The sequence below is a fragment of the Cololabis saira genome, chromosome 4 (genome assembly GCF_033807715.1).
Source record: "Cololabis saira isolate AMF1-May2022 chromosome 4, fColSai1.1, whole genome shotgun sequence".
NCBI lineage: Eukaryota > Metazoa > Chordata > Actinopteri > Beloniformes > Belonidae > Cololabis > Cololabis saira.
Genome location: NC_084590.1, coordinates 39,887,358 through 39,899,720, shown reverse-complemented (window position 1 = coordinate 39,899,720; position 12,363 = coordinate 39,887,358). Strand labels below are relative to the sequence as shown.

The window sequence follows — 12,363 nt, the reverse complement described above, 5'->3', positions numbered from 1 at the left end:
ATTCAGGGATCATTAAAGTACAACAGAAGAAAGGAGAACAATGGTGTTTTGTTTTGTTTTTTTTTTTAAATGGTGATAGAATTATGGCATTTCTGTTTCATCCAGCTTCTCTCTTACATGTGACAGGAAATGACTCCAGTAATTAAACATATTTCAGTGTAACTTTGCTGTACCTTCCACTGGAGTACAAGTGTGTTCTTGGTCCCACTGGCTTTCCTGGGAGGATTGGGAGGATCCGGCTCGCAGCTCAGTGTTGTGAAGCTCACACCCTCTGATGGGCTTCCCAGTAAACAGTTACACATCGCCTGGACCCTGAGAAAAAAAAACTAAATGTTTACACGAAGCCCCCGTGTGTAATAACACCAGTTAAAGCAGGCGGTAAGTTATCCCCAACCTGACGTGATAGTCTGTCGCCGGTCGAAGGCCTTCTAAAGTTGCACTTAGTTCTTCCCCACTGAAACACGGGAAAAGAGAAAATGTTATTCAGATAACTGACACTGGTTGGCACTGAGCCTTGTGGTATCTTGTTGCTCGCACTCACCAATACATGCTCTGGTATTTTCCGTCTTTGCCGGTAACCGAGATGGAGACCTCGAAGTTGAAGGGCTCTGGGGGGCTGCAGTCATCCTCCATGCTGCCATTCTCGTTCTCGGGCCTGGTGGGAGCACTCCAGCCGACTGCTGCTCCCCGAGCCTGGATGTCTGAGACCTAGCACATCAAAGTTTCATGGGTCACTCGTTACATAGGAGAAGAGGAAAGCTTTCACTTCATTTTATCATAAAGAAAATGCACAACTCTTGTGTATTTAGACTAACGACTACAGTTTTCATTGGGGGAAGGTGGACAGTGATCCAAAACACAAGCAGTTGCAGCGTTGAGAGAAGGCTTTTCAGCTGCAGGGATGTGCTGTACTATACTGAGATTTTATCATTCTGTTTGGAGGAGGTTTAAAAATAGCTGAGACAGACTGCAGGAGGGGTTCGTATGTGTAAGAACTCAATGAGGTCAAGTCTGTAACTCCAACCCTGCGCCCTGAGGCTTCACCTTAGTGCTTTACTTTCCACAGTTCAATTCTCACACCGCCCTTTAACAAAGTAGAGAATATTGTTCAAGAGTTGGGGGGGGGGGTTTAGACATCCTACTGAATCTACACTTTTCTTGAATTTCTTGTATCTATTGTAACTGTACTGTCTTTCTTGCAGACCTTTTCAGTTAAATTTCTAAGTAAGTCATACCTTAGAGACAATGTATGTAAAATCTAATCTTATGAGGTCATGGAAATTCTGTCTTCAGTGTATTTACCAACAGCCAAACTACTTGAAGAGCTATATAAAATGATAAGGTGTGATAAATGTATATTTTTTAATCTATGCTTTCCTCCTCAAGACTGGCAGCAGAGAGATGTCGAGGCAAGTTGATTATCAACCAAAAAATACAACAGTTATTAGCATAGATGCTTGTTGCCATACTTGGAAATATGATTCCCAATATGAACTTTAATATAAAAAATACCATATCTCTTAAAGACAAAATAAAAGGAAGTAGCAGTGAATACCAACCACAGGTTTACTGACGGTACTCAGAAGTGCAAGCAGGGCCTGAGCCTCTTTGTCCAGCTCTGAAGAGAGAGAAAGAGAAGGTGAATTTAGACAAAAATAACATGGACTTAATCAAATTAAAGAAAGAAAAAAAAATCAAAGGTTTGAGACAAAAATAACATGGACTTAATTAAATTAAAGAAAAAAAAAATCAAAGGTTTGAGAAATAAGATGAATTCCCAACCAACAAATAAAAGCAACCTAATTTCTTCTACATGCTATGATGTTAGTGTTAGACTGCCCCAAGATGTCCCCAATCCTGAGGTGACAAGTTTTAATTAACCGCTGTAACCACAGGGCAGCATTCAATTCTTCATCAATTGTTCAAGCTGCAAAACTTGATAAATCTCTGCCCTGAATCCCCCTTACCTCTTGACTCTCCATTCTTTCCCTTGCCACTCGGCTTTTCAGAGCAGGCTACCGCCTGCCTGTGCTCTGCGTCCAGCACTTTCCCTCCAATCCCATTATGAATGTCCACCGTGGGAGGACTGCTGCAGGACTTCTGCGGTGACGGCGGAGGGCTGTCCTTCACTTGTCCTCCTCCTCCACCTCCCTGACGCTCCTTCAGCTTCTTCTGAAGGCGTTCATGCGTTTTGCTCGCTCTCTCGTCCCTGTGAACGAACGACGGGCGTCCATGTTGTGGGTGAGAATCTGTAGAGACTGAAAGGATGAAAAGAGCTCGGATTTATTATGAAAAAAAGACAAAAGAAAATAAGCACAGGAAGAAGGTGACTGACCAAATATGTCTTGGGTTACAATTATCTGCATAGATTTTATAAACACGGTAAAAAGAAAAAAAATAGTCGGCTAGTACTGGCTCCAACTCACCCTGCTCTGAGAAGATGTGAGCTGGATGGTACTGGGAAATATACTGGGAGCTCAAGTCTGCCATGCCTGGGTACAAGTGAGGTGGGGGCATCATGGCAGGGTGTGGGATGAAGGCAGGCAGGTGCGCATGGGGTGGAGGGGGAGGATGGTGGAGAGGGGAATGTCCCCCTGGGTGGAAATCTGGCTGCTGAGGTAAAACCAGAACCCGCCGCACTCCGTTCTCTTCTATGATCTAGAAGGAATGAAGAGACACGACGATCCAAGAGTTTAGATAAGATGAGGGTCACAAGCATCGGGCGGGAAATAATTCTTATTACCTGTGAAACGTATCCAGGAGGCACATAGATTGGAGGCACTGAACCATTTGGAGACATCATGGGAACCTGAGCAGGACCTGTGGAGGAGGAGGAAAGGAGATAAATCTGTCTCTCTCGGGACAACCAGATGATTTATCTGCTGTAATTGTGGGTGGAAGGGTTGTACAAAGGCAAGAAAATGTTCATTCAAGAAGTAGCATGAACCAAAACAGTGATAGAAGAAGCATCTCAGAATGACAAATCGAATATAGACACTGATTTGCTGACTACAGTCCTAACTCTCTGCTAACATAAAAAAAAAATCCCTCACATTTTGCAAAATATGCCATATGTCAATTGGCAAGTTTTAACTAGTCTGAACCCCTGTAGGGGAAAATCCCCACCAAGTAATTTCACTCTTCAATTACTTATCTTTTAAATACCTACCTAGAAGAGGCTAAGAAATGCCTTCTTTTTTTTTTTTAATAAATACTGTAAAATGCAAGACTACTTTACAAAAGTGCTGAGAAACAAGGTTTCCTGCCGCGTTGTGGAGGCCAGTTCAACAGCTTAGCTCAGCTCAGGTCAGAGAAGAGAAAGCTCAGCATAAAGCCTTGGACGGAGAAACAGAGAGCCATCCCTGAGCCAAGTATGCACACGAGCACATTACTCTTGTAAAGCAAAAACAATGTGCCGTAACACCAGAAATCATAGGTAAGTAGAAGAGCTCACTGAAATCCCAGACCACACAGAGAGTGTTCCTTTATTTTATTGACAATGGTCTTACAAGCCTCCAAATGTGGCACCGTTATGGATTCAAGGCTACAGCACAACCTATGTAATGACACACTGAATCCTCCTACACTTCCACCGCCACTTGGCCTCACTCCCGTACGTACGATGTTCAGCCTCCAGCTCTCGTGGATGAAAGCTCAGGCAGATATATTGACTGTGGTGGGTAGCGTATTTGAACTAAAGCAGTTGAACCGACCTATTTTACTTTTTGGAGAGTGAGGTTTCTCGTGTGAGGGTATTTTCTAAATGTTCTGCCCACGTTTGTAAAATACAAAAAAGAAATGTCTCTCCAGCACACATCAACATCAGTAAAAAATGGCAACGAGCATAAAAGCAGAATTTATTGCAGGGTTTGTATAAACAACTGGGTGTACACCTGAAAGAGTGACTCAAGTTTAAAGTTCACAGCTGTACTTTAAAGCAGAAAAAGGCAGGCTGTTTGCAAGGCATTATAGCAAATTAGTTTTGTGATGGAAGGATTACAGAAGGAGCGATATGGGAGACATGCAGGACCTGCATCTGTCTGATAGTCAACATGTGCTAACTGCTAACCAAAGAGGGTCAGCTCATGCCTGTATAGCTGGAGGCTGAACACTGCTCATAAAAAAGTGCATTAAAATTGCTTTAAGTTGCAATTTAAGTCACTTGCAAAAAAAAAAGAAAAATAGGTTAAAGGTGGTGGGACATAATTACGAAGACCCAGTAGATCAAGAGAGGGTCAGTCTGCACAGAGAGAGGTTAAAACTCTTTTATCAGGTGAGTAACGGTTGCAATTTAAAAATATATCGGTGGTAAGTATCAATTAATAGAGAGAAGCAGGGCAACAGCTGCCTAACGTATTGCACCGAGTGTATCCAAACCATACACACATCTTTTAAGATTTAATGGTGTCAGGAACCTGGCGCGCTATAACCACATTATGATCTTATCCTTCTGACCCAGTGTACCATGCTATCAGTCAGTGAGGCCGTAACAAAAACACATCAATATCGGCGTTGCAGCGCGCCATAACTGCAATAAGCAGACCGAAGTTACTGGAAGGCACCTGCTACCTGCTCATAAATGTTCTTACATGAAATAGCCAACGATGGGGCTGCAATATTGGAATTGAAAAGGTAAAATACAAAGCGAATCTTACTAAAGAACACGACATGCACAAGGACGAATCCTCAATTCAGTGAGCTCTGAGGAGCTCGCCCTGAATGAAGGCAATCGCACATGTTCAGACATTATTGATTTCATATTACATTATAATTTGAGTGGGATTTCAGAAGTGTTTACTGTTAACTTTTCATTTTTAGGGCAAATTAGGAGTATATTATGCTACAAAGTGCTCAGCTGTGCACCTAACCTATTCAGTGATTAAGGCAATTCTACTTAGTGCTGCTGATGCTGACTAACAGATGAGATGAATCACATTAGCGTCTCGTGTCGTCCATTTAGATTGAAAGCCTACGCGTATGCAGACTTGGAGTCAGTGGGGATAAAAGAAACTGGCAAGGTGTGAAAGCTGTGATGAGGGACCCTAATGCCACTGTAGCAGAAAGAGACAAAAGGTAGGGAGGAGGAAGGGTGGGGGGCGGGGACGAACTGTTTTATATCAAAATGACGCACGAGCACCGACAGAGATCTGTTAAGAGGAAAAAAAAAAAAGGAAAAAATAAATAAATAAAAAAAGGCCACATCTCCCTCCCCCTCCCTTGAGTCAACTAAAGCGTTGGTAGTGCTGACGTGGCTGTGGAGTGCCAGCCTTCCAGAGGAAGCAGCCATGAGAAAAAAACATTGGTTGTCCTTGTGTGTGTGTGTGTGGGTGTTTGTGTGTGTCTGGGTGTGTGTGTGTGTGTGGAGGGGGGCTTAAAGGTCAGATACATGTTCTACAAATTCAAACACACACACACACACACACAAACACGTATACAAAGATACGCTAAGGTTGCAAAGACACTTTTAGAGAACTGGTTTCGTCTAGTCTGAAAAACCAGAGGTAGTAACACAGGTGGGATTTCTCACACGTCTTCGGAAGTATAACGCAAAACCGGAGAAACTTTATAGATGTGAAGCTGAAATAATGAAAATAATCCAAGCAAACTATCATGTTTAATCAGATGCATAAATGAACCCTTGACTAGATCAGGAGGATGAAATGAAGCAGGGAGGATATGCAACACAGAGGCTGCCTGAGTTAATAGACAGGCAAGAAAAAAAAAAAAAGATAAACCGAAGAGACTGTTTTAATGTGGGCGATTACAGTGATCAAAAAACAGCTTAAAAAAAGATGGTGTGTATGTGCGTAATTATTTGTGGATGAAGATAAATTACAAGTTATAATCAATACAGTGAATAGAGACACGTAACATAATAATTATTGCCAAGCAAGTGAAAGAGACCAAGTACTGAGCTTTTCAATGAAGAAACGTAATAATTACTATGTTAAACCATCATCGATATTTTTGTTTGGTGACATTCTGACAAAATAGCCCGTTTTAGCCCATTTTTCTTGCAGGCAGGAAACATGTTCCATCAATTAGCAAAGCAGTAATGTGCAGTAACATTCTATTAGCTGATTATGCAGCCATGCATGTGTACTCGCCCTCGGCCAGGCTACTTTTCCAAAACATGCTGGTTTGCATCCAACTACTGCCAATCCAGCCAGATGGAGGCAGAGGAAATCAAAAGGGGAAACGGTTTCTGTTTGTATAAACCAGATCCTACGGGAGGAAGCTGCGTGGCAAATAAACATGGGAGCTTAATATAAGTACCTGTTTTTCTTTAGGTGTTTGTAAACTTGATTTCTAACTATATCAAGCAACACACACGGTGCATGCCATACTACCGGTATGAATTACGTTTAAAGGAATCGTAACCTTCGTGTTTGAGCTTATTACAGACCATCGCACTCTGCTGCTGCAGCTGCTGCTCTAAACTGGATTTAACCGAAGCAAAAGAGAAGAGGCCATGACTGCAGGGGCTGGATTTATTTATTTATTTTTAATAATTAATTATACGAGTCTGTTTAGGAGATACAGATTCTACTTTAAGCCCACCGCTTCCCAGCTATTTCCATCCTGTAAGAACATATTTAACCTCCCAAAGATAGACGATTTCACAAAAACAAAAACAGGTGGGTTGAAATATAATCATCCTGCTCCGGACATCCCATTCATGACTCAGAGGAAAAAACAATAGGTTTCAAACATGTTTTCTTATTATTTAACATTATAGGTGGGGGAGCTGTGGAGGATAAAAGGAAGGCTTTAATGAGTCTTGTCTCTGCAGTCCAATCAAGTTAAACGTATGTGAAGAGTTTGGTTTGTATCCTAAACTATTTGTTAGTACACTGCAAGACTTTGTATGTTTAGGTGAATTGTCATTCATAGCATTGCACTACCGATACGCCCTGCCATTTAAATGCAGATGAGCCCATGGCTGTTGAGTATTAGCTATACAAGGACCAGAACTTAGACATTTACAGCTTTTAGCTGCAAGAAAACCCTAAGATCCTGAACTCACCTTTTTTGTTTTATTTCACAACAATGCTCCCTGGAGTATGTTACTACCAATTCCAGGTATCCTGAGAGGATGGGCAATGGAGTTATTTCATTCCACTTTCTAAACCCAAAAGAGACAGTGCAAAAGAGTGCAAATGCCTGCTCTGGATTAAGCTGCCAATTTAACGCCCACAAGGACATCTACATTTGTTCTAAGGTGAACCAAAGCAACAATCCTTGCAACTCTGAGGAAGTTACCTAAATGTATTTAATCATAGTCGTTATGTAGCATGCAGTCTCTACCTCAGATAAACTTGCTAGTGCTAAGGTTAATTAAACTTAATTGCACTGGTGTCATGAGTTTACTTCAGACAATGAAGCTTAACAACACTAAACCTAAAGTTATTACATTACCTTTAGTGCTTCAATATATCTGAACAGTGTGTGTCTACTAAGATTCAGGCCCTCAGTAGTATATACAAACCACAGAAACAAAATAGGTCCCACACCTGCTGCAAGATTAGGGAATAAGATAGACAGAGAAAATGCATAAGTAGACAAAAGCGCTGACCACAAAATAAAATGTGAATCAAAGCTTGCAAGATAATAACAGTCTGAGCCACAGTAGATGTATGAGGACACGTCTGACTTTCCAAAGAAGCTTCCCGTCAAGAAGATCCCCAAACGTCTGCCTAAACTTTTGTGGCAAATATCTATCAGGCTAAAAAAAAACTCAGTGGAAGTAGACAGTACTTCATGCCATCACCCAGAGAATGAATCATCAATCCTAAGTAATGGTGAATCACTAGCAGACTAACTCAGATAAAGAAGTGGATCTACTCAGCACAATGGTCCTGATGCTGACTTCTATCATCATTCACCACACTTATCGGGTGGCTATACAGATGCCAGTGATACAGCATTCTGATCTGGCATGTGGTGGATTCTGAGAGAGTTTAACACAGGAAACACTTGAGGTGGAGTTATGAGGATACGTCCACTCGCATATAAAGCTCCTCTTAAGGCAAAGGGGACGGTGAACACAAGTATGCTAAATGGCTTCTCTAATTAGCTGACCTTCCATTTCCGATAAAAAACAGTCCGAAAACAAAAATTGAGATGAAACAGAAAATTCTATAAAACCAAACAACACGTAAACCAGGTCGTTCTAGGTTTGTACTTTTGTCATTTTGACCAATCAGTACACTACTGGATTAATAGAATAGAAAAGAAAGCCTTTATTGTCATTATAATAATATAATGAGATTAAACAGCAGCTCCATAAAAGTGCACACATGTAAAAGGCTATGTAAAAACAAAATAAGAAACAGGCAATATAAATATATATACACTATAAAAATGAACATTTTTTATAGATTTAATAGATTTATAAAGATGGAAGCTTGCATATATGCACGACAGAAAGTCAGTAGTGTTCTCATAACAAACCAAACCGACCACATACGCACTTTCCCGCACACACACAAACAAACCCACACTCTTCTTCCTCCCTCCTTGCTCTGCAAGCGGTGAGTCATCCCTCTATTCACGTCACAGAGAGATGAGTGCACCCTGTGACAGGCCAGTTAGTAGCAGTCACACTGATCTATGTGGCATCTCTTAGTTCCATGTTTCTCCTCTGATGGAAAAACTATGTATCCCTGCTCCCTATTAGGAAGTTCAGCTTGTAATAGCGGTCTGGTGTGGGAACTCAGTCAGAGAAAAACAGGCCCGAAGTCACCTTGCTGTGAACACAATGTATGACGGCATCTTGGCAGCGCAGCATCCCCTTATATCTCTTCTTTTGCTGCTTTATCAACTAACTTTGAAAACAAGAGGCTATTCAAAAAATGCCACGAGGTTGCCACAGCTTGACAAAGGCTACAGACATGCCATTTTCCTGAGAGGAAGCTGATACATTTTGGTCAATACATTTGACTTTCTTTTTATATCAAGCCAACAATTAAAGATAGAAAAAAATCAAAGAAAAAGGTGGCTTTTAATAGAAAGGGCAACACAGGTTAGTTCACAGTTCTCTTTTTTCGGATTATGGCCCGCAAGACTACCCTCTAAAATCACTCCGGCAATTTTATATTCATGGTCTCAACAAAATGCTAGAGGTACATACAAACTGTGGAAAGAGAAATGACGGAGACAGAAGACAGAGTAAAATGTCTTACTTAGATGCCACCTTTCTGCAATAACCCATCCACTAAACGGTGTAATAAGGCCACCTGTTTATTTCATTTATTTTTTCGGCAGTCAAACTGAACATCAAGAGTGCACTGAGCATGAAGAATGTGGGCATGGATAATGAATGTATTTATGTACCTTTGTTTTTTTACTTTTCAGATTGCCTATTAAAGTATAAGTGTAAAAAGTGTTTATTTCTGCATTTGAAAAGTAATCGTGCAACCTTATGAACATTAGTTTTGCTTTCTGTAATAATTTTCTTTTCACACTGACCAAAGACTCTGTTCCTTATGGAAGTCAAGGTCTATTGTGCTACATCGAAGGTTTTGTGTTTAACAATCATCTTCCTTTAAAAAGAAACAGTTTTTCCTTCGCCTTCTTCACTTACACAGATAGGTTGTGAGGAAGGATCTTTTAATGGTTAGTTCAAACATGAAAAAACATTTACAGTATGCAAACAAATCTAAAACCTACATTTAGATCTATGTATTAAGTTTGTGCATAATGTCTGTAAAAAAAAAAAAAGAAAAAAATCTCATTACAGTGTGACCAAAAGCCCTCTTATCAAGACATGGAGGGAAAACAGCTGATTGACTTGAGGTGACAGTTGCTAAATATACCAAATAATAAGGCTGTGCAAGAATCTAACAGCCATAATCCACCGTTTCCTTTTGCAATCAATGTATGCAAGGACATCTGTCCGTTGCTACACTGTTATTTAATCGGTCACCTCTGCCATTCATTTGCAAACATCTGTGTCATTACCAGTGGAGGTAAGGAAACGGTTAGATAAAAGTAACAGTTGCTTGCATAATACAACGTGCCACTGTATACCTTCACCACACCTTAAAAAAAAAAAAAAAAAAAAAAAGGTGCACAAAATCCTTGGTTGGTCTGTATCGCTGCTTAAAAATGACATCCGTTTCTTTCTGGCTCATTCTCATTGATGGAGGCTGAAAAGCTGAAATCTTTTCTGTTTTTACCAATTAACATGATGCGTAGTCAAAACAATATATAATATATATATATATATATATATATATATATATAGAATTTAAGTGTAAAATATTACTGATACACGCCTATATATATATATATATCAGTAATATTTTACACTTAAATTCTGTTTCCTGTCTGAATGATTTTAAAGCATGAATTTAAATCCAGAATCGCATAACCTCTGGTGTTTATCGTTTATGGAAATGGACATGTAGACTATTATACCCATAACTATGTTTCCAATAGTCTAGAATCCCATGATAACGGCATTTGATACCTTTGGGGAAAAAAAATGAAAAAAAAATCCTGAAAGCCACTGTCATTGCCATTACGACATGTTGTATCATGGTACTACTTTAGCCCAGAATGGTCAACGCCCATTCTGGGTGTAGTGTGGGACTGTTAAATGCTGCCTCTGTTTATGGGCATTTAGTGGGTTGAAATTTGCAATATGAGCCACAACAGATGTCACTACCACCTACATGCTGGACCTTTAACAGAATAGCAGTCTTACCTGGGATACATTGAAACTGACCATCCTCTCGTCGAATAGTGAAGGCCTCACCTGGGTTTACCTGCACCAGGATTACCTGGAGAGAAAAAAAAAAATAAAAAAAAAATGTGTCATTTATATGTTATATTGGAAATGTTCCTATTTTTTTTTGCAATTGAACAAATAAATACAAAAATTATGAAACCGTTACATCTGTCATACGTTCAAACACATCTGGTCTGCATATTAAGATGGGAGCCCCATATTGTGAATAACTCTTTATTTGAACCAACCAACCACTTAGCTTTGATATAGTTTGGCTTAAAATGTCATAAAAACTTTCACATTTGATTGTGAAGAGGAAGAGAGGGGGGTAAAAGAGAAATGAAAAACAAATTGTGAATTTTTCTGCCAAGAAACTATAATACACTACCTCAACTTACATTGCTGCACACTGAAATCTAGGGTCTGAGTGGTCGGTCTAACCCCAACCCTACAAAAGTTGATGTTGCATGGTTATATACAACCTGGGGTATTTAATAAAGAATACAGTGCTATACACCACATATAGCACTTTTGTATTGCCATAGTCATAGTCTGTAGATTTTATAAGTTGCCACAACTGTTAAAGATTTGTCATAACCTTGCGGCTTGTCGAGAACATCTACTTTTTTTTTTTTTAATTGACAGTGGAAAGATAAGTTATTCATTTGGCTATTTGGAGCATAACAGAGTCTTTAAATATGTGCATAAAAACATGATTTTGGCCATCTGTATTCAGGGTCCCTGCATACAAAAAGACTCAGTACAAGTGATTCCACAACATGGCACATGAAAAAAAACCTTTACACTTTCTATTGTATATAGTAGACAAAAACAGCCTATTGTATAAAAATGAAAATTATGTGAAAAACAAAATATGCACAATATAAAGAATGAAGTTAATCAATATTTGGCATTTCAAGTTGAAAATAATAAAAGCAACAACAATCTCCTAGACAGTTTCCCCTTTTAATAGCTGAATTTAATGCAGAAAAAAAGGACATTAAGTTCATCTGAAAATGTCAGGTACATATTTCCATCTGACAGACAATGAGTCACAGTATTTGATCTTTACAAAAGACAATACAGCCTAAAGAAGAACTAACATATGGAAAAAGAAGCACTAAAGATGATATACATTTCCCATGCAAAAACAATGTTTCTGACAATTAAAATCTTTTTACAACCAAATAATACCAAAATGATGAGCAGATAACTATTTAAATGCCCTTAAACAACTGTTCTGATGCTGTTAATATAAACTCAGACTTCTTCCAAATCTCCTAAAATGTCAACATTCTCTAAAAACTTAAAAAGCAAGCATAATTAGGTTGTTTGTTTCCTGCCACTGTGTGTGGGCACTAGATACCTCACTCTTGTGGAAGTCGCTGTCATAGAATCTACACTCCTCTGGCAAAAGGCTTTGGCTATGGCTGTCTTCGTGCACTGAAATCATCAGCACCTCCATCTCTGACACTGCTTCCATTCATGTGCTCAGCAGAGATAGGAAAGAGCCCTCTGACTGCCACACACACAGTTTCGTATGTTCACACAAACCCACGCAAGCAGCGTCACCGCTGTGTGTAGTATGATGGTGGTTGTGGGAGGGGCAACCGAGGCTAAGTTTAGAC

At 39.7% G+C, this 12,363-nt stretch overlaps 1 protein-coding gene across 5 annotated transcripts in view; it reads right to left on the bottom strand.

Moving 5' to 3' along the window:
* fndc3a (fibronectin type III domain containing 3A) overlaps positions 1-12,363 on the bottom strand; it is a 42,652-nt gene that overhangs the window by 16,263 nt on the left and 14,026 nt on the right. For 4 of the 5 annotated variants that reach the window (XM_061719756.1, XM_061719757.1, XM_061719753.1 and 1 more), the window contains exons 3-10: positions 10,712-10,787; positions 2,744-2,820; positions 2,427-2,658; positions 1,968-2,258; positions 1,560-1,618; positions 542-708; positions 395-454; positions 174-312 (exon numbers count right to left, since the gene is read on the bottom strand). In XM_061719756.1, coding sequence (XP_061575740.1) covers positions 174-312; positions 395-454; positions 542-708; positions 1,560-1,618; positions 1,968-2,258; positions 2,427-2,658; positions 2,744-2,820; positions 10,712-10,787 — 1,101 coding nt within the window. Of the gene's footprint in view, positions 1-173; positions 313-394; positions 455-541; positions 709-1,559; positions 1,619-1,967; positions 2,259-2,426; positions 2,659-2,743; positions 2,821-10,711; positions 10,788-12,101; positions 12,219-12,363 lie in introns of those variants that run through there. The other variant, XM_061719752.1, reaches the window with a different exon arrangement.